The 19,224-nt window shown below is 45.8% G+C and overlaps 1 protein-coding gene across 2 annotated transcripts; it reads left to right on the top strand.

The window, feature by feature from the left end:
- The first annotated feature begins 1,260 nt into the window (after window positions 1-1,260).
- Window positions 1,261-18,787, top strand: LOC110469807 (tumor necrosis factor alpha-induced protein 2). 2 transcript variants are annotated; one of them, XM_021528930.3, is made up of 12 exons: window positions 1,261-1,353; window positions 6,976-7,327; window positions 8,935-9,562; window positions 10,820-10,934; window positions 12,145-12,270; window positions 12,961-13,061; window positions 13,151-13,249; window positions 13,430-13,553; window positions 14,517-14,639; window positions 15,501-15,656; window positions 16,935-17,056; window positions 17,450-18,787. In XM_021528930.3, the coding sequence occupies exons 2-12, from the start codon at window positions 6,988-6,990 to the stop codon at window positions 17,589-17,591; spliced, it is 2,076 nt and encodes a 691-aa protein (XP_021384605.2). In that variant the 5' UTR covers window positions 1,261-1,353; window positions 6,976-6,987; the 3' UTR covers window positions 17,592-18,787. The 2 variants fall into 2 exon arrangements, with proteins under 2 accessions (XP_021384605.2, XP_077640074.1); XM_077783948.1 differs by lacking the exons at window positions 16,935-17,056; window positions 17,450-18,787 and adding an exon at window positions 15,953-16,070.
- The last annotated feature ends 437 nt before the right edge of the window (window positions 18,788-19,224 follow it).

Raw genomic sequence — 19,224 nt, 5'->3', positions numbered from 1 at the left:
TTCCACCACAAGTGGAATACAGATTTTCAGAGGCATTGGGGTAAGGAAGGAAGCCTGTCTTTTTCAGTTTCTGGGCAGGGAGTCAATCCCCACTCTGAAGGTGCTGGAGAGTTTTCATATCTCCTGGGAGTGCCGTGAGCCCTGCTCTGGGGAAGGCACGATGCAGGACCCAGATACAGGTGGCTGTGCTTTCAGGTATGCACCTCATCCTCAGAAGCCTGCTGGTGGCAGTGCCCTGCTCAGAAAGAATAATGGAATTGGAAAGGATCTACAGGGATTATGAAGTCCAACACCCATTTCTACACTGGACAATCTTAAAAGCCACACCATGTGTCTGAGAGCATTGTTCAAATGCTTCTTGAACTCTGGCAGGCTTGATGGCATGACCACTTCCCTGGGGAGCCTGTTTCAGTGCCCAACCACCCTCTGGGTGAAGAACCTTTTCCTGATATCCAACCTAAACCTCTCCTGACACAGCTTCAGGCCATTCCCTTGGGTCCTGTCACTGGTGACCACTGGGAAGAGATCAGTGCCTGCCTTATCTCTTTCCCTTTGTGAGGAGGCTGTAGGCTGTGATGAGGTCTCCCTAAGTCTTGTCTCCTCCAGGATGAACAAGTCTAGTGACCTCAATTGCTCTTTGTATGGTTTCCCCTCTAGACCTTCACCATCTTTGTTGCTCTCCTTCTGACACTCTCTAACAGCTTTATGCCTTTCTTATATTTCTAATAGCTTTATGCCTTTCTTTCTTTCACCCCCAGCACTCGAGGTGAGGCCACCCCAGTCCAGAGCAAAGCAGGACAATCCACTCTTTTGCCCGGCTGGTGATGCTGTGCCTGATCCCCCCAGGACACGGGTGCCCCTCCTGGCTGCCAGCGCACTGCTGGCTCATGTCCGGCTTGCTGTCGACCAAGAGCCTCAGGTCCCTTTCCTCATTTCCCAGGCTGTTTGCACACTCCGAGATGATCACCCCAGGTGCAGAACATGGCATTTGTGGAGGCACCTGTTCTCTCCCTGACGGCGCGTTTCCAAACTCGCAATGGGACACATCTCAGAGCCAAGCCCTGGGGCAGTGAGCCCAGGGCAGGGGCAGGGCGCCTGGGCTCAGCTCCTGCGCAGGGACCGACCCTTGGGACCGGCACTCCGCTGCCGGCTGCCTTCCCCCCGGAGGGGATTTCTCGGTTCCCCGCTCTCGGGGGGAGGTGCAATTGGAGTTTCCCAGCAGCCGGGTCCCGCCCCCGCTTTCCTCCCCTTATAGCCGGGCAGCCCCCGCCCCGGGCACAGAGCCTTTGACAGTGCGGTGACAGTGACAGTGCCGCTGGCCGGTCCAGCCCCGCCGCCCGGAGCCGCCGCAGAGTAAGTCCGTCAGTCTCGGCTCCTGCCCCTTCCCCTCGGGCCGGCGTCTCCCGCTTCTCCCGAGCCGCTGCCCCGCTCCGGGCTCGCTTGCTGGGGAGCTGGGGGGCTCTCTGCTGGGTCCGAGAGGGGGGAACGAGGGGCGTATGCTGAAGGGTGGCTTGCCGGGCACGGGGACAGGTTTCAGCTCCACCTTGAAATTATCAGAATGGGGAATAAATCGGACCGCTGGCCGGATAGCAGCTCCAGGCACATCCCAGGGCTGGGCACTGCAAGGATAGATATATGCCTGGTAATTCCATTGTGACAGCTGGGTGTGATTTGTGCTGCTTTTCATCTAAATTTCAGGGCACAGGCTTATGCAGTGACTACTGTAAACCATTCACCTCCTTCCTACCCCTCCACCTTCCAACACCTTTCCCAAAATCCAGATGTAGGTTTTGGGCACCAGAGCATCCTAAACCCAGATCTAGCACTGGATTCTGGATCCACCATGGCACTTCTGCCCTCTCCTCTTTGTCTCTGTTTAAAGGAAGTGGTTTTCTCCCAAACCACAGCAAAGTAATTTGATTATGATTCACTCAATGTTTTTTCAATGTTTGGCTTCGCAGAACAAACACCATTTCAGAGCCTGGACCCGGTATGGCCCCGGACAGCCCCTGTGACTTACACCCTGCCAGGGTCACTGTGCCAAGCTGGCACATTTCTGCATTGCCATGCTTGCCCTTTTGTGACTGCTTTTTCCTAGCCAGGGATGTCCCACAGCTCTTAGGATTTGCCTTTTCCCAGAGCACTGAAAAAAATCCTCTAGAAATTCCCTTCTGTCTTTGTGCAGCAGCCCCATATCCACTGCATCAGCTGTTCAGCACAAATTGAAAATTCAGCCCTGGGGTTAGGATCCTTGGTGTGTTCAAAGCAGAATTTCTTATTGAGGTTGCTGCAAAGTGAGGAAGAGACTTTCTGTGACTGGAGCATATGGCTGATCTAGAAGCCACGGTGCCTCGCTTTGACACCCAAGTTCAGAGCAGAAAACCTGAAGAAACACTCACTCTCCAAAGTGTCAGCTGCTTGCCCCTACCAAGGGACCTTGAGGCTTTCCAGCTCTGATAAAGCAAATCACAAGGGAGCAGAGAGCTCAGGTTTGGGTTTGCTTCATTCACCTTCTCTATGAAAAGATGCTGGGAAAGCCAAAGAATTTGAAAGTGCCGAGAGAAGCTCCCAGGGATTTTGTTTATCTTCTCAGTTGCTGTTAGCTGTAGCAGAGAACTTTGCAAACTCCAGGCCTTAAAGAAGGATTTGGCTTTGGAACTGTATTATGAAAACAAAACTCTAGACAGCAGCAGCTGGTTGCTCTTTCAGCAGCAACAGTTCAAGATTATGCTGCTCAGATTTGAAGCAAGAAGAAAAAAATGAGGGTATTACAGTCCATTCTCACTGTTTTTTCCCAATATATATATATAATTTTCTCCTTCTCTGTTTGAAAGATTCTCACTAACAATAGGAAATGATGGTTTACTAGATAGTTTTCAGGTGTCAGTAATTTAGGGAAATCAGATTCTCATTTGGAAATGACTGCACAGCTGTATCTACATATGGTTTTATGCTTGCTTAAAGCATCTCTCTCATGCCAGGTGAGATATCCTGAGGTCCTCTGCCTGCTCTGTCACTGCCATTCCCCTGAGTCTCTTGGGTTCCTAATCACTCCCTGTCCTATAGGGATGCCTGATGATGCTGAGGCACATGGATTGAGTCCTCTGGGGAGGTTCTGTTCCTGCCTTGGCTATTTTACTGGAGACAAATTTTGTTCTCCCTCAGCTCCCCATTAGGAGCAGAATTTGACCACCATCAGGATGCTGCAGGAGCACATATTGGGTGGTGGGTGTCTCACAGAGGTCTGCAGATAGGACTATGGATGTGAGCAGCAAAGTAAAGCCTCAAGGTGAGGCTCTGGGTGGCCCAGCTCTTCTGTGGGCTGTGATTTCCCACGCAAGCCAAGTGGGAGCCCTCAGATTCATGGTGTCTCCATTCAGTACTTAACCCAGATAGCAAAAATGGTAGGAAAAAAGCCTCACCTCATAGGAGGTCTCCCAGCGTGTAGAGATTGGGTCTGGCATCTCTGTGGACTCTTTGCTTTGATGAATTAGCAGTTTGTTTAGGTGTTAGCACATGGTCTGAGGTACACTAAACTCAAACTGCCTGCATTGCTCTACTGCTTCAAACATGGCTTGGCCCATTGCAATTCCCTTGTGTGGGCAGATAGAGAACTTTGCTAGATAACTCTGGATTTCTGAGAGGCTGTGGGAGAGTGGGAGATATACACTAAAATGAGATATAAATCCTCATGACCTAGGATATCAGGAGGCTGGAGAGGACAAAAAATCCAAACAAATGCTTATTAATAATGGCAGCAACTCAGGAAAAAGAAGCCAAGAAAAAGTTCAGCAAAAAAATTGAGAATAGGAATAATTAACAAATCTCTTCCCCTGAGTGCTCTCTGGCACACCATGAGCTACCCCTGACCAATGAGAGCATTCTGCATGAAAGCCAACTTCTTTGATGAAGAAAAGGAGAAAATGGGAAGCCACTGTGCCCAGAGTCTGGGCTCGGTCCTTCTGTGTCTTGATTCTGCTCCCAGTGTTTCCCTTGCCCTTGCTGGCCACCCCAGAAAAGCTCTAACTCAGAGGTAGGTGCTGTGCTCAGCAGAGAGCTTGCTATATCCCACTACAGCTACACCAGCAGTCACAGCACCACAGTCCCAGTGCTGCAGGGCGTCTGGACTGTGGCAGAGGGTGCTCTGTGATCTGTGCTGCTCTTCTGGTTCAAAATCAGAAGCTGAATATGCTGTGTCCAGAATAATTGGAGCTAAAGGCTCCCTTGGCACAAACCATGTTGCCACATAACAATAATGAGTATTACAAAGAACATTAAATTAGTAATAATACTGAGTTGGGAACAATGTCAACTCTTGACCTCAAATCATTACATTTCCCAAGACTTGACTTTGGGTTCTGGGAAATGATTTAGCATTTCTCCTGAAAAAAAAAAAAAAAATGGAAGCCTGCTGGAGTTTTAGCAGGCTTTGATTTGTGAGAAGAGCACAGACACAGAGGAGCAGCTTGCAGCCTCCAAGCCAAAGCCAAGCTCCTGGCATGTTCTGTCTTCTGCGTTGAGCAGGAGCACATGCTGACAGAGGCAGGAGGTGCAGTGCTAGCACAGCATCTCCTTCCTGTGTCCCCCAGTTGTAATCAGGACCACCTCCTTTTAACTGAGTATTTCTTGTAGAAAGTGTTGGCATTTTTTTTTTCTGTAAGTTTCTGAAAAGCATTTCTTACAGTAAGATTTTGGTTATCTAACAATAATGAGAAGAGATGAACAGGGAGTGTTTGGTACCATTTGGCATTAAGACTGCGGCTGCATTTCAAGGCAGAAGTGGGAATGGGGTTTACTGGGTTTTTGCTGCAGGTACAAACACAAGCCAACCAGCAGTGGCATATGATAATCACTGGGCAAGAGTTCAGGCTGGCCAAATGTGAAAGCATGGCAGCTTTTGCATTGACAACCTTACCTAGGTGCTTGAGGCTGGCTTTTTTTGACCACTACCATGACAAAGTTCTGACGGATATTAAAAACTCAGCTTTTAACCAGACTAATCATTCCCTTATGGAATTTTATATATGTAGTGTCACTTCAATGCTTTTCAAAGATCTATTGCATTTATCTTGGCATTGAGGAAGAACTGAAACTTCAAAGTCCACCTTTGTGATCATCATTCATCAAAATTAAAGACCTTAGCCTTTTGGAAGGGGAGAGATTTCTAACTTTCTTTAGTTAGAAAACAAACAAAAAGAAACCAAATAATGCTTTGTTGGAAATTACAGGAAAAAGAGAGAGGACTCAGATGAGTCTGAGTCTGTGCTTGAACAAACAGGAAGGAAGGGATTTGTCAGAATTAATCTAAACACAGTGTTGTTGGGAAATGCAGGTTATGAAAAGAGCCCTACAAAAAATAGGACAGAGCATGCCTGTTGCCATGATTTTTTTGGGTTGGTTGGTTCTTTTTCTTGGTATTTTTGCAGAGGAAATGTAACAAAAGGGAGCTCTTTTCCACTGCTTTTCGGATTCTAGTGGGGTATCCTGACTAGCATAGCTGGAGTGAACTGCAGGGAGTTTCCTTCCCTCCTCAGTACATGTGCTAGGGAGATGTAGGTGCAGAGATTCTGCCATGGCACAGCTGCTGGCTAACCTGGGATTAGCTCACTTAGTTAAGAGTGTGGTGCTAATAATGCCTTTGGTTGTGGCTTCAGTCCCTGTCTGGGCCGTTTACTTCAGAGTTGGAATTGGTGATTCTTCTGGCTCCTTTCCATCTCAGACTATTCTGTAACTCCTGTCAGCTGGGCTCTGGTGCTTGCTCATGCAAGGAACACTCCTTCCCAAATGAATTTTCATATTTGTTGTGTTGAGAAGGAAATAGCATTACTAATCCTGAACATGGCCTGGCATCCAAAGCAGGGAGAAAGGAAGCTTCAGCAAAGCCAGGCTATCACTGCTCTGTATAACTCAGCTGCTACCATTAACTTGACACTTCAAAGCTCTCCAAGCTGCCAGAAGCCAGCAGGAGGAAACATAATTAGAATGAAAAGCCAGTCTTCCAACCAGTTTTCCCAGAAATAAGTATCAAATTTTGTATCAGCACGACACATATCAACATTATAAACTTAACAAAGGTATTTGAAGATCACCACATTCTGGCTGTATAACTAAAGCCAAATTCTTCATTTGTTTGAAGTCTAATTTTTCTGCCATTACTCAGTACAAGTAAACCAAAACTTGCCTGAGAGTTCTTCATACAGATGTGCTTCAGTCGCCTGGAAAGTCATTTTAAATAAAGCATAATTAGAATAAGGATTGGAAACTATGAGTGACTTTATTTATTTACAATAATTGCACAATTATAATCATTGTACAAATGGTTATAATTATGTGAATAAATATTTTGCTATCTATTGAATTATAGAGGAACATAATTCTAAATATGAATTCTGAGAAGAAGTTGTAATAATAACAAATTTCTGTTGTTAATTATTTGTGGTGTAAGTGTTGGTGGTAATGCAGAACTCTGGCAGGATAATGTCTGTTTAAACAAGGCTAAACTACCCTGATCATTGTGCCTTGTTCCCACTTACCTTGAGCACAGATCAGGAAGAAAAGGCCCTGAGTAAGGGGGTAATTGATCCCAATGCTATGTACGAGTATGAGAGTTTTGTGATTACTTTGAAGACACAGGACACTTATCCCACCCACATCACTCATGTGCCCATCCATGCTCATGTCCAGTCACACAGCATCCCATGGGAGAGCCTGACAAGCTCAAGGTCTCAAATCAGGACATCTGAATCACCCTCAAAATGGCTTTTTGATTTTTCTCTCATTTAGACCAGAGAGCTGCTTCCCTTCTCTGCATTAGCTGGGATGGTTTTCTCAGGAATTCTCCTGTGCTCACACCAAATGTGTAACATTCTCCATGTTGCCCACACATACGCCTTGCCACACTTGCTACCTTCTCTGTGGTATTTTTTTTCCTAACTGTTGTAATCTGATCCTTTTTTTTTCCTCTGAAATTTACAGGCTAGAAGGAAAATGATGAAAATGTTACCTTTTTTCCAAAGTGGTCCTTTTGGAATACGCAGTGGATCACAGGGATGCATTGATGCAAACAGACCATTTGAAAACACTTCACCATCAGTAGCTGAGCAAGTCCCTGTCTGTCCTGAGCCTTCTGCAGATGAGATCTGGTCCAGGGACCAGGAGAAGATGAGAGAAAGGCCAGAGGCAGCCTGCAGACCTTCACGTGCCTCTTCCATCACAAGCAATGAGAGTTGCATCTCTGCCGGGGACAGCCCTGAGAAGGGGAGTAAAGGAATAAAGGGAATGCTGAAAAGTGCATTTAAAATAGTTAAAAAGACCAAGCCACCCAGTGGTAAGTGCTCCTCCATCCTCCTTGCACCACTTCATGGGCCATATTAACCTCTAGAGGGGCTGTATGAGGGAGGAATTGTCCCCTAGGGAAGAAAAGATACTGATAGATTGAAGTGACTTTTCCAAGAAGCCTGGGGAAAATTGGGCTGAGGGAAACATAACATCAAGTCCTAGTCTTTTAGTACCAAGGGCACAGTCCTTGAGGAGCTGTCCATTTGCAGGCTTTCTGTCCAAAACAAAACTTATTTCTACTTCCCATGGGGTGACAGAGAACTGTGGGTGGATGAGAAACCAAGGTGTAACTCTCAGCTCTGTTCCTCCATCTCCTCCTACAAAGTCTCGTTGTTTTAGTACAAATTATTTCATTTCCAGACAATTGGCATTTCTTTCTCCATGTGTCAAATGCTTTCCCTAACTGGTGGTTTTCCTTCTTGGCCTTGAATTTGCTGCTGAAAACAGGCCTTTTGTACTTTTGTTCTTACTGCTTCATTGCCCCATCCCCAATGTCTTTTTTTTTTTAAGCAACCAGAATTGCAGAAAACATTCCAGATGAGACACCACCAATGTGTGGTACAATATATTTCTATTTTGCCATCTCAGCTGGATATTTCTCACTGAATACATCCTGGGGTCATAACTGACATGTTCACTACCACCTCCCTGTAAGGCTTTACTAATTCTCTAGGCATCTCTCTTCCTCCTCCATCTCAAGCTGATTCACATCTAGCTTGCAGCAGAAAATCCTATTTGTTGCTAAGTAACTTTTGTTCTATTGCATTTGTATCTTGTGTTTTGTGCCATTAAATTTCAGCCCATTTACTGTTCAAGTTATCCCATTGTTCCTGTAAAATACACCAAGCCCTCGGTTTTGATAATGTCTCTGAACTTTGTGCAATCAGCAGATGCCAAAAGGGCACTCCCAGCTTTTGTGCCGTAATCTTTAAGGACAAATGAAGTAAGATGAGTTTCATGAATAATGTGAGCTTTCTCCACCCAGAGTCCTCCATGCAAACATTACACACTTAACAGATCTTACTTTGGGATATAGCTTTGCCGTTTTAACTAATAACTTCCTAGGTTTCCCTGTTTCAAGTAACTGGCTGTAGTTCAGATAAGATAGTTCAATTGTATTCGTCTTGCTTGCTAAATGTGTCCTCCCAAACAATTTCACAGGTCAGGTTGTGCCAAATCTATTTCTGGAAAACCCATGTGGTATTTCCTTCAGCAAATCTTTAGTTACATCTTTCTGTCTACCTTATTTCTAATGCCATGCTTCTGACTTGAGGTCATATTAATGGGAAGGGGGATGAGCAATAACTAACTGCACAAGGCTAAATTTTGGAAACAATTATAGGTGGCTTGTGAATAGCTGTCCATATGCAACACACTGGTGATGGCTATTCAAGTTTCCATTGCCCCAGTTAAAGGCAAGCTAGAAATAATCTGATCTTGAATTAAACATACTTTCTATATGGTGTAGAAGCCCAAGAGCTAGCATTTTGGAAATATAAGCATTTTTTAAAGAATATTCCAGAGCCATCATTTTTTACAAAACAGAAGTCTAAATATTTACTCTTGGTTAAAGAAAGGCTGTTCTGTTTTCACCAGTCAAACAAGTCATGGATCTCCTTGGAGAGCAAAAGCTTTGTGATGCCATTCAACATCTGTTTGTCCTGGAGAAAAGCCTGTCTAGCAAAAGCGAGGAGGGACTGAACACCAGTCAGAAAGACATCGAGTCTGTCTATGAAATTCTGAAGCACAAAGTCTTCAGCACCTTGAAGGATTCTGTGCTGCTTGCAAAAACAAACCCAGATCTGCTACAGCAGGCAGTGGAAGCTCTGAAAGAACAGGAGAAGGAAGATCAGAACTACATGTCAGAGAACCCACCTGACCAAAATATGCAATTTAGACCTAGAAAATGGAAAGAGCTTTGGATGGCTACAGTAAAGGAGTCGGTGGAGGCTCGAATGAAAGACACAAGCCGTACTCCTAGAACTGAGAACCTCTCTCCAGTTGGCCAGAACCTCCTGCATATGGGAAAGACAATGAAAGAAGATTTGACAGTGGTTGCCAAGTATATTAACAAGTTTTATCCTCCTGAGTTTAATGTGTTCAGCACATATGCAGAGCTCTACCACAATTATTTTGCCTCCCAGGCAAAGAAAAATGCTGAGTCTCATCTGGAAGACAAGGATATTTACCTTCTTCTCTCATGGGTGCACAACTTTTATCCTAAGTAAGTGGGATTTTATACATGTTTACCCCTGGGAATCAAAACAGGCTCATTGGCTGCAAACCCAGGCATTTGCTTGATTTATGAGTTAGTATTACTGCGGTGCAGTCCAGCACCTGGCTAAGTTACTGGTGTTACTGATGATGTGCTGATTTACAGTCCTGGCCAGAACAGCCAGAAGGGACTCAAGGCTGCTAGTCTGTAAATGAAGGGTTATTTCACCATTCTGGCTTCTGAGCAACAGACACACAAAGGTTTAGGACTTCATTTGTGGGATAAATTGGTCAGGTTCATTGCCTTGATATCTATTCCAGTTGCAGACCTATAATAATTCTTAGAAAATTTGGAAATTTCAGCCCTTTGTACCAGAGGGCAGACAATAAATAGAACAACCTGAGATACAATTATCCTGGGGATGGAGGATGTTGTTTAAATGTTACCCACAGTCTATGTTTTCCTCACCTTTAGGAGAGTTAGGGGTGCACCCCTGTGAGAGGACACCATCAGCCAAGGGTCCCCATAAATTCTGTATGTTGTTGAACTGAAAATATTGCTTGTTGTGGCTAATAGTACTGGGTGGAGAATTGAGGGCTTTCAGTTCTTAGGTGGAAACCAGTAAAGACACCAGCAATGTTTCTTCTGTTCCAAAGTCGTTCAGCTCCACTTCTTCCTTTTTGTGTTTCACTGATGAGTGCAGTGATTCATTGTTGATCCCCGAAGTTTTCCACAGCCAGTGTTGTGCTCTAGATCGGGATATTCAGATTTGAACCAGCTTGTGTTTGGAAGTGAGCAATTGTGAGGAGCAGGGCTCAGCCCTGCTCTGGGGACAGTTTTGGCCAGGGTAGCATCTGCTTTCGGAGTGTTGCCAGAGGCCACATCTGGGTGTCTGCTGAGGGACCACCTCCCAGCCATCAAACACCAGCTTTTCATCTGCTTGCCTCTCTATATGGATGGAGAGAGGTCATGTCCAGAGGCTAGATTCCCCCTCTTGCTTCAGGTCCCCATCCCCACCAGAGCACAGTGGCTGGTACACAGGACAGACCATGACTTCATTCACAGGGTTGCTTGTGGTCCCACCCTCACAGGTCTCACCCCTGGCACATACTCAGCTTCTCCAAGTCCTGCCTGGACTAAGGACAATGTACATTTCCATCTGTTTTTTCACTGATATCCTCAAAAAGTGTTAGTGATTTGCATCAACAACTGTCTTGAATTACACTACCCTTGGAAAATACAATTGTTTGGCTTTTTTCATTCCAGAGACATGAGAAAAGATCATGCTTTAGCCATGGAGTTGGATAAAATTAAGCTTGGAAGCCTTCTGCCTTCAAGTCTGAGCAAAGAGCTTGAAAATAAATACCTTGACAGTGAAGAGGTAAGAAAGGTTCAGACACTCCTCTTCTTCCCTTCACTGCTCCCATATGACTCCTCAGAGAAGCTGTGACTTGTCCTGCACACACACTTCTTCACCAGTGAACCACACACCCTACACACCCTTCCAGGGAAAAGCAAAAAGCTCTTGTTTGTTTTTGGGGAACAGGTCACCTTTCTGCTAGATGGGACTTGCAGAGCAAACTTCTGCTTAGCCCTGGAAGCCATGAGAAAATAACTGCTCTGTTCTTGTAAATCATGTGGCAGCAAGAGGGGGAAAATCCAACAACTAATCTTTATGGGCAACTTTCTAATTGCCTGATAAATCTCCATAGGGATTTATGGTCCCTCTCACAGGAATCTCTGAAGGATCTTGGATTACTCCTGATCTCTGCAGAGGTGCCAGACCTTGGGTGAGCACCAAGCATCAAGATCTGGTCTTGACAAATCTGTTTGTTTGATGGAGAATTGCCTGGTCTGCAGAAAATAAAAGTTGCTCTGGTTTTTGTATCACCCTTCCCTTAATGGAAAAAAGCCACTTTTCCAGTACTCCCATAGCTTAGTGCTTTTGGCATTTGGGGCTGGAATTCCTGGAAAATGAGAAGATGAGTTCCAAGTTTAGATGCAGTCCGTGATGGTTTGCATATGGGAGAGGTGGTGTGAGGTCTGCAAAGCACATGAACAGGGCACTGGGGGATCAGCAATACTGCACAGATCATTTTCCAAAGCCTCACTGCAGCACAGAGGGATCAGAGCAGAGAAAGCCTGAGAGCACTTTGTTTCCCTCTCCTGCACTTGTGTGGCATCAGAAGAGCTCATGAAAAAGGATTGCAAAAGCAGGTAGCTCTGAGTGTGACACACACAGAGTGCGTGGCTGGGGGAATTTGGGCTTTGGTACATGTAGCTGCTGCAACCTTCCTACCCACTGCTCCCCTCCCTGCCCTCCTGATCCAACTGATGTGGAGGTGTGATGGGATCTTCACTTCTACCTGAAAATACTCAGTATTGTGTAGGTGGGTATCATGAGAGGGTTGTCCTTGCTGTTGTGAAGTCATGGGTCAAGCATGTCCTAACAAGGAGCCTTCATATCCCAGCCAGGGCTGAGGAAAATGTGCTGAGCCAGGCAAAAGGTGGGCGGGTGAGTAAAACCTGCATAAGGTAGGCGCTGTTGCATCCATGTTGTAGTAAATGCCATTGTTCTTCCTTCCCTAAAGGTTACTGTCAAAAATTCACTGAGCAGATGTTTAGATAAAGAAATCCAAAGATGGAAAGAAGACAAGGAACCAGAGAAGCTAAATGGGCATTTTCAGAGTGAACTTCTAGGAATATTTGTTATCCAGGTAATACAGAGCTATATTAAAAATAAACAATTGCATCCTTTACCTATTTAGGATTTGAGACCAACTATGGTCAATGCAGAAGAGGAGAAGGCCAAGTCACTTCTGTAGAGTGGTAGCAGAAGTGAGTGGTACAGGGAAACTCAAAACCATGGTCTGTCTTGGGCCTGGTGTACCATGGGATAGAGGCAAGTGCCTCTATAAGCAAAACAAAAAGAAAAACTGCCTTCATTCTCCTGTGCAATTTCTTATGCATCCCCAGGAGCAGAGAGACAGGCTCAGTTAACTGAGAAATTAGGTGTCTGTTTCTTCCTCCCAGGGAAAGTGCCACAGGCAGAAATGCCTCTTTCTCTCCTCTGGCCGCAGTTGAGTTTATTTTTAAAAAATAAACCTCTCATATGTTGATGTTGTTGTGATTAAATTGTTTATTTAAATGCAATCGAACAACATTCAAAAAAAGAAAAAAAAAAGAAAAAAAAAAGAAACTAAACCAATTGTCAAATTCCCCACTTTCTCAACTGTTTATTAGATTTTTTTTCATGCTCCTTTTGAACTCTCAGCTAACTATATCTGCTCTGTGTGGTCCGTTGCAGCAGGGGGATGCAGGAGAGCTGGGTGCAGCTTCTTTTACCCAGCAAACCTGGCCTTTTTGGAGAAGGCAACATTTAAAATTGATCTTGCTTGTTTTGTTAGAGTATTTATAGCAGCCAGAAGCGAGCTGAGGACATCAGCAAGGCTGTGGGTGAGGAGCTGTCCCGTCGGCTGCTGAAGGAGCTGCCAGCCTTCCTGAGGAGGTGAGCTGGGGAGGGGCTGTGGGCAGCAGGGCTGGCACAGCACCTGGGCAGCCACTCACCCACCTCTCCTCTCCCCATCTCCCCTCCAGCTACAGGGATGCCTTTGAAGACTTCAAGGAGAAAAGCAAGAAGCACAGATACTACAAGCCTATACTGATTGCAAATATTAACAACTGCTGGAATTTTAGGTAAGAATCCAAAAGAAAAGGTTTTGCTCCTTCCTCTGCAGGTAATGTTTAGAGGGGAGGTACTCCAGAGTGAGAAGAGGTAGAAAAATCTGCCTGCAGGAGGTTTGGACATCTCTGAATTTTTTTTTCTCTCTCTCTCCTGAGGAAGATTGTTCTGACCTGGCTGGTATTTTCTTGCAGAGAATACACAGAGGAATACGTGCCAGAAAAGGACGACAGTAAAGCTGATATCCTCAGCACTCTTGCTGATATTGAAAACAGTGGCTTTGATGTGCTGCTTCAACAGCTCTTTGCCCAGCTGAAGGTACCATATCTGTGCCCCACGTCATCCTGCCTCATGGCTCAGCTGATACCAGGGCAGGGCAGGGTCTCCTGCCGTGCTATCTGTTGCTCAAATCTCTGATTCAAATCAGCCACATTCAGAAGGGATAGGATCGGATCAGCACTAACCCACACTGCTGCTGAAACGCCCACAAAGCTCTCCTTGAGCTGGTCCTCAAGCCTGCAGGCAAAATGGGTGCAGTGACATAGGCACAAATGTGCAGGTGAACATAAAACTTGCTGATGGCATCCGAGACAACGGCTGCAGTAGGAGAGTCTTGACCTGTAGTTGTTTGTTCTCTACACTGCAGGAAGCCATCACTAATGGCATAAACTGCAATTATGCAGCTTTTGGCTTCCCCATAAAGGTGACCTGAAGGGCATTTCTGTACTTTTGGCTTCTATTTTTTTTCCTTTTGTTTGTTTATATATATATAACACAATCTTTTCAAGTTAAGCAATTTTGGTGGAGGAAAAGGAAGCGTAGGAGGCAGGAATGTTCAGCCACAATCTCTCCTGCTTTCTCTGTAGAGCCTTTTGGAAGGCACAAGAGAACAGGGGTGCAATTTTTTTTTTTTCATTTTCCTATTTATTGACTGTGGCTGAGAAAAATTATGATTGAAAACATTTCATAAAGATTCCTTTTTTTCCCCTGATGGTTCCATAATTCTTTAATCAGACAAGATGGTGAGGGGGAAAAAAAAAGCAGAAATAATAAAAACACCTCCAATATGAACCTTTCAAGCCCTTGGTCTTCTTCACCATGAGGAACCAAGAAGGTGACACAGCCCCTTGTTCCCCTGTCCCTGTAAAGCATCATCACACACCCCTACACAGACTACACACCATGCTCTCACTACATGAGAGACTCTGCATGTAGAAATGACAAATATACATGTGCATAGAATTTGTTTCAGGTAACTTAGCAGGTTTTCCATTTTTTCAGCCAATGTACAAGAAGTTTACAGAGCATAAGTGGGACTCCAGCAGTGAAATTATGAATGAGATCATTAAAACCACCAGCAAACATATTTCAGACTTCCAGACCTTAAAGGACCCGTTTTACCATGTAAGTCTGAGAGAAATATTGGAGGGATTCTGGGGGGCTGGGGCTGCATTTTCAGCTCTGATCCTCTATGGCTTGAGCTGCCTTGACCTCTGGTGAGCTGGCCTGGCATCAGGAAGCCTCTCAGGCAGGGTTTCCACCAGCATGCAGTTTACCCAGATTAGGCACATAAATCTTAACCTCCTGTGACAGAAACAGACTCTTGCAGCTCTGCTGCACTGTTTGCAGAACAAACCACCGCTGATGAAGAGAAAGTGCTTTAGAGACCACCCAACACGTGGTTTTAATTACAGATTCGGTTTAGCAGTCTTGAAACACAGATGCAGCTGCATGGTGCAGTTTCATTGCTCCTTTGATTGCCTTAAGGACTGGAGGAGGTGGATGCAAATGGGACAAATCCCAGAGAACTGAGCCAGAACCACATCCTCACTGGTGCTGGACTATATATGAAATATCATCACATCAGACAATATTTGATTTCCTGTCTTTGTCTTTTTAGTAGCTGAGACAAATTATGATGTTTTATGTGTTAGAGAGAAGAACAGGAAGAGCAGCATGAATTCCTGTTTCTCTGGAATACTGTTACTCCTCTAGCACATGGAAATTTTTTCTGCTCTTTAAACTCTTCCCAGAAGGAAACAACATTTGGAAATCCCCATTTTTACTAGAGCACAAAGAATTTCTCAGCATCTAGGATGTGCTGTAACCAGTCTTGGGAGGCTGGCAACCAGGGCTGTTCCTGCTGGCATTGGTGGGGCATGTCTCACAGCCAGGATGGTTTTGTCCTCCATCCACACACATGCTTTGTTATGTCCCCAAGCAAAAGAGGGATGGATGGTGAGTCCCTCCTCTTCTTCCCAACAGGCTATTGTTGAGAAGATCCATGCCCGTTTGGTTAAAGAGTACATTGTGAGGCTGCTGAAAAGGAAGGTCAGCCTGAAAACTCCAGCACAGCAGCAAACTCTGGCCCAACATATCTCCAAGAATGCTGCTGACCTGGAAGCCTTCTGCACCAGCAATGTACGTGAGTGCTTGTCACGAACACATCACAGGGCACAGACACACTGAAAAACAGGAAAATAATTCTGGGAACTTTTGTTAACCTTTTCAACTCAGTTTAATTTCCTGCAAGGCAGGACCTTAGGCAGAAAGAGGTCTCTTAAAGTGCCTGTAGGCAAAAAAGCTGCCCTGTCAGCAGCCTGCCCCTCCCTGCATGGAGAGACATTATTTCATCCTCCTTTGTCCCATAGGCAGTTCCCTTTTGCAGGTTTATATTAATAGGGTCAAAAGACTTAGATACTCTTTTCCGGTTTCAGTACAGTTTCCTTGGAGGCTGGGTTTCTGTCACCCGATAGCTCGCTGCCAAGCCTCGGGATTGACCGACAAAGGCTTCTCCCGATCAGATCTCGTATGGAGCTGCAGGCATTTCACTGGCCACATCCCGAGGGGGCGTGCAGTTCAGACCAAAGAGAATATCCCGACCGTGTCTTTCAAAAATCTTCTTAAAGGGTAGCGTACAGAATAAATTCCTCTGTTGCCACACGAGCAAGATAACAGGTTTCCTCTCACCCTTGATTTCCTCCATGCTGCAGCTTTTAGGTCAGCCAGGGGCTAAAGCAGACAGTGTGGGTTCTGTGGTATGCAAGGAATTTCTCAACGAGAGCCACAGCTGGAACACTCCTCTCTGTCCTGAGATCATCTCCCTCCTTCCATGCCTATAATTTTGCCTGCAAAAAAAGCTAACAACTAAGCCAAAACCTGTCCTCCATCACCCCATGCATGTTTAACTGGAGAAAGAACAAGTCTGAGTTTCACATAGAGTGGGTAGGAGATCAGGCAGCTGCACCCTGGAAATTCCAGTGGTCAGGAAAAATCTTTAGTTGGGGCTTCTACCCAATTTTGGTGATACCTGGAGATGCAAAAGACAGTGTTGTGTTTGGAGCTGGGGCAGAGCAGCCTGTGGCAGTGACTTACCTGGCCCATCAGACCTTGGTACACACACCAGGCAGTGCAGAAACCCAAGGAAAAGGAAATGAGCAGATAGAATGTGCTGAGGTGGATGTCTCAGTCTTATGGCAAACCACACACCACTTGTGTGAGAGGATTAAAAACCATCAAAAAACTAATTGAGTTTTTCCAAGGCTGCCTCAAGCAGAAACAGCACTGAAAAAAACGAGGCACCTAAAATCACTGATGTGTCCTTTCCACTTGCCAAGAAACAGCTTCAGGAGGCAGCTCCTGGGGTGGAGGGTGGTTTGACCCCTATGATGTCCTGCTAACCACTTTTTCTTCTCACAGGGATCTCAGGCCACATGGCTGAATTCAGCACTCCCCAAACTGGCTGAAATAATCCGACTTCAGGATTTAGGTGCTATTAAAATTGAAGTTGCAACACTCGCCACAACATATCCAGATATCCGGTAAGAGATGCTGAAACAGATCTGCTAATACTCATAAGGAATTTTAATTGAGCCATAAAGCAGTCAAATATGAATATAGGTGAGCCTGTAAACCTTGATGGGGCTTCCTTCCAGGCTGTGGCAATCCCAATTCTGTCAGAAAGCAAAGGAAGATCTGAGTAAAAGCCTATTGATATATTCCAAATTCTGCCCTGATTTTCTCCTTTACCTTGGAGATTCCCTTCCCTACCCCAAACATCCACAAGGGTCTTGTGTAGGACTGCCAGATGCTGAGCTGGCACCCACAGGGGATGTCAGCTCATGCCACCGGGTGGGAGCTACATCCTGGTGCAGTGGCCCTGACATGTGAAGGTGTGTGGGAGGAAATAACACCTGCCCATTTCTCTTCCACAGCAAAAGGCACCTGGAAGCATTCCTGCACATCAAAGCCAATTTGTCACGAAGTGAACTCAAGAGCATCCTGGGCTACTTGGCAGACAGCACAGCATCCACACAGCCCAGGGCCCCACTCTTCTCCAACATAAACGTGTCCTAGACCAAGGCATGCCTTGGGACTGCCCTGTGCTGGACTGTGGGGTGAGCTGGGGATGGAGACCATCTCCTGGAGCAATGCATGGCACACACTGCCACCTTTTCCTATGGAAAGTGCTTTGTCCCAGTCTGGTGCTCAGCATCTCTGTGGGAATCATCATCCTCCATGTGGGGCTGGGCACAGGCTGCACACATGGGAGGTGCAGTGCCCACAAAGACCGAGGCTGCTCTTCCCACCAGTCATGGATTCCCTCTGGTCTCCTTGGTGCCACCACATTCTCTGCCTGCACACTGCCCTGGTGCTCTGAAATCCATCTACCTCTCAGGGTGCCAAAAAGGCGACATCACAGACCAAGCAGGCACCACCTATGTAGCTTTTTATCTTCTAAGGAATTGAAGGGAAACAAAAACTGAAACCAACATTGGAAAAGTCCCATGTGAGAATGCTTGCAATCCATCTGCCTTCCTCTGAGCCAGGCAGGGCAGCTTTGTTAGGCTGGTGGGAGAGGCAAGAGGTTCCTGATGAGGAAGAGCTGCAGCTCAGCTGTGGCAGGGCTCCTGCCAGCCCCCTCTGAGCAGCTGCAGGCTCTGACCCTGGGCAGCAGCACTGCCCAGAGCCTGGGGGTTTCCAATGGAGAACTGGCCCTGGAGAGCGTGTGCATCCTCCACCTCTGTGAGGTGGGAGCACCTGGGCTCCGGTCAGTGACCCCATCCAGTGCATCTGCACAGAGGGACTATTGCAAGCTGCCTATTGCAATGGATTGTGTGGGCTAAGGCAGCAGCTGGTAAAACACTTCGGATATCACTGAAGTCCTCCTTACCAAGGAGAGGACTTCCAGACCCCATTAACAGCACAGGCTTTGAATGGGGTGTGGATATGATCTCAAATGTCATCAGTACACACTGAGCACCCTGTTTGTTGTCACCGTTCTCTTGCTCGCTCTTTCCCCCTGTGCTGTGAGGTAGATATGATGTGAAAATACAAATGGGTCTCTTGTGAAACTGTGTTTTGTTTCTTACAGCACAATTTTTTTGGGAACTTAATCACCTGCCAAAACAGCACTGTGTATATTTGGAGACCTTTCCCTTCTCCTCTATGTCAACTTTTGCATCAGTCTCTGGAAGGAAGATGCCTGATGACTGTGCAAACTATATAATGTGTTTATATGTATAGTAATATACCACCAGTGTATTTTTGCATCCAGTTTTATTTTTTCTCAGTTAGAGATACTAATTTACAATGTTTATAATAATCAGTATTCAAATATGCTAGAAAAGTTACAGTTTACTGTATTGCCACAGCTATGTCATTCTTCAAAGGGCCATTTCTCCCAGCCTGCTCTGGTGAATATTACCCACTGGTTCCAAGTATGGGGTCTTGGGGACTATAGACAGGCTGGAAAAGCATGGCTGATGCCCCTGTAGGACATCACTGAGCACAGTGGGCCACTCACTAGCAGTGGCCAGTGGTACACAGAGGAGTCTTCTGCCAACAGGTCCTGTGGCAAAATTGTGCTCCAAGCGAAAAATAATGCTTTTAGTCTGCAGCCTGGCCACAGGCAGCACAAATCACCCTGTCCTTCCTTAAGCACACTCACACAAAGCTCATATAGACACATGAGTTAAAAAATTATTAT

This window comes from Lonchura striata, chromosome 6 (genome assembly GCF_046129695.1).
Source record: "Lonchura striata isolate bLonStr1 chromosome 6, bLonStr1.mat, whole genome shotgun sequence".
Taxonomy (NCBI): domain Eukaryota; kingdom Metazoa; phylum Chordata; class Aves; order Passeriformes; family Estrildidae; genus Lonchura; species Lonchura striata.
Note: the sequence above shows the minus strand (reverse complement) of the source record. Positions and strands in the feature narration are given on the sequence as shown.

What these genes read in the sequence shown, in the direction of transcription:
- LOC110469807 (XM_021528930.3), top strand. Translation starts at nt 6,988, where the DNA reads ATGATGAAAATGTTACCTTTTTTCCAAAGTGGTCCTTTTGGAATACGC. An exon ending in TAAAGGACCCGTTTTACCAT is followed by an intron (nt 14,640 to 15,500) that starts GTAAGTCTGAGA and finishes TCTTCCCAACAG; the next exon opens with GCTATTGTTGAGAAGATCCA. An exon ending in AAGCCTTCTGCACCAGCAAT is followed by an intron (nt 15,657 to 16,934) that starts GTACGTGAGTGC and finishes TTCTTCTCACAG; the next exon opens with GGATCTCAGGCCACATGGCT.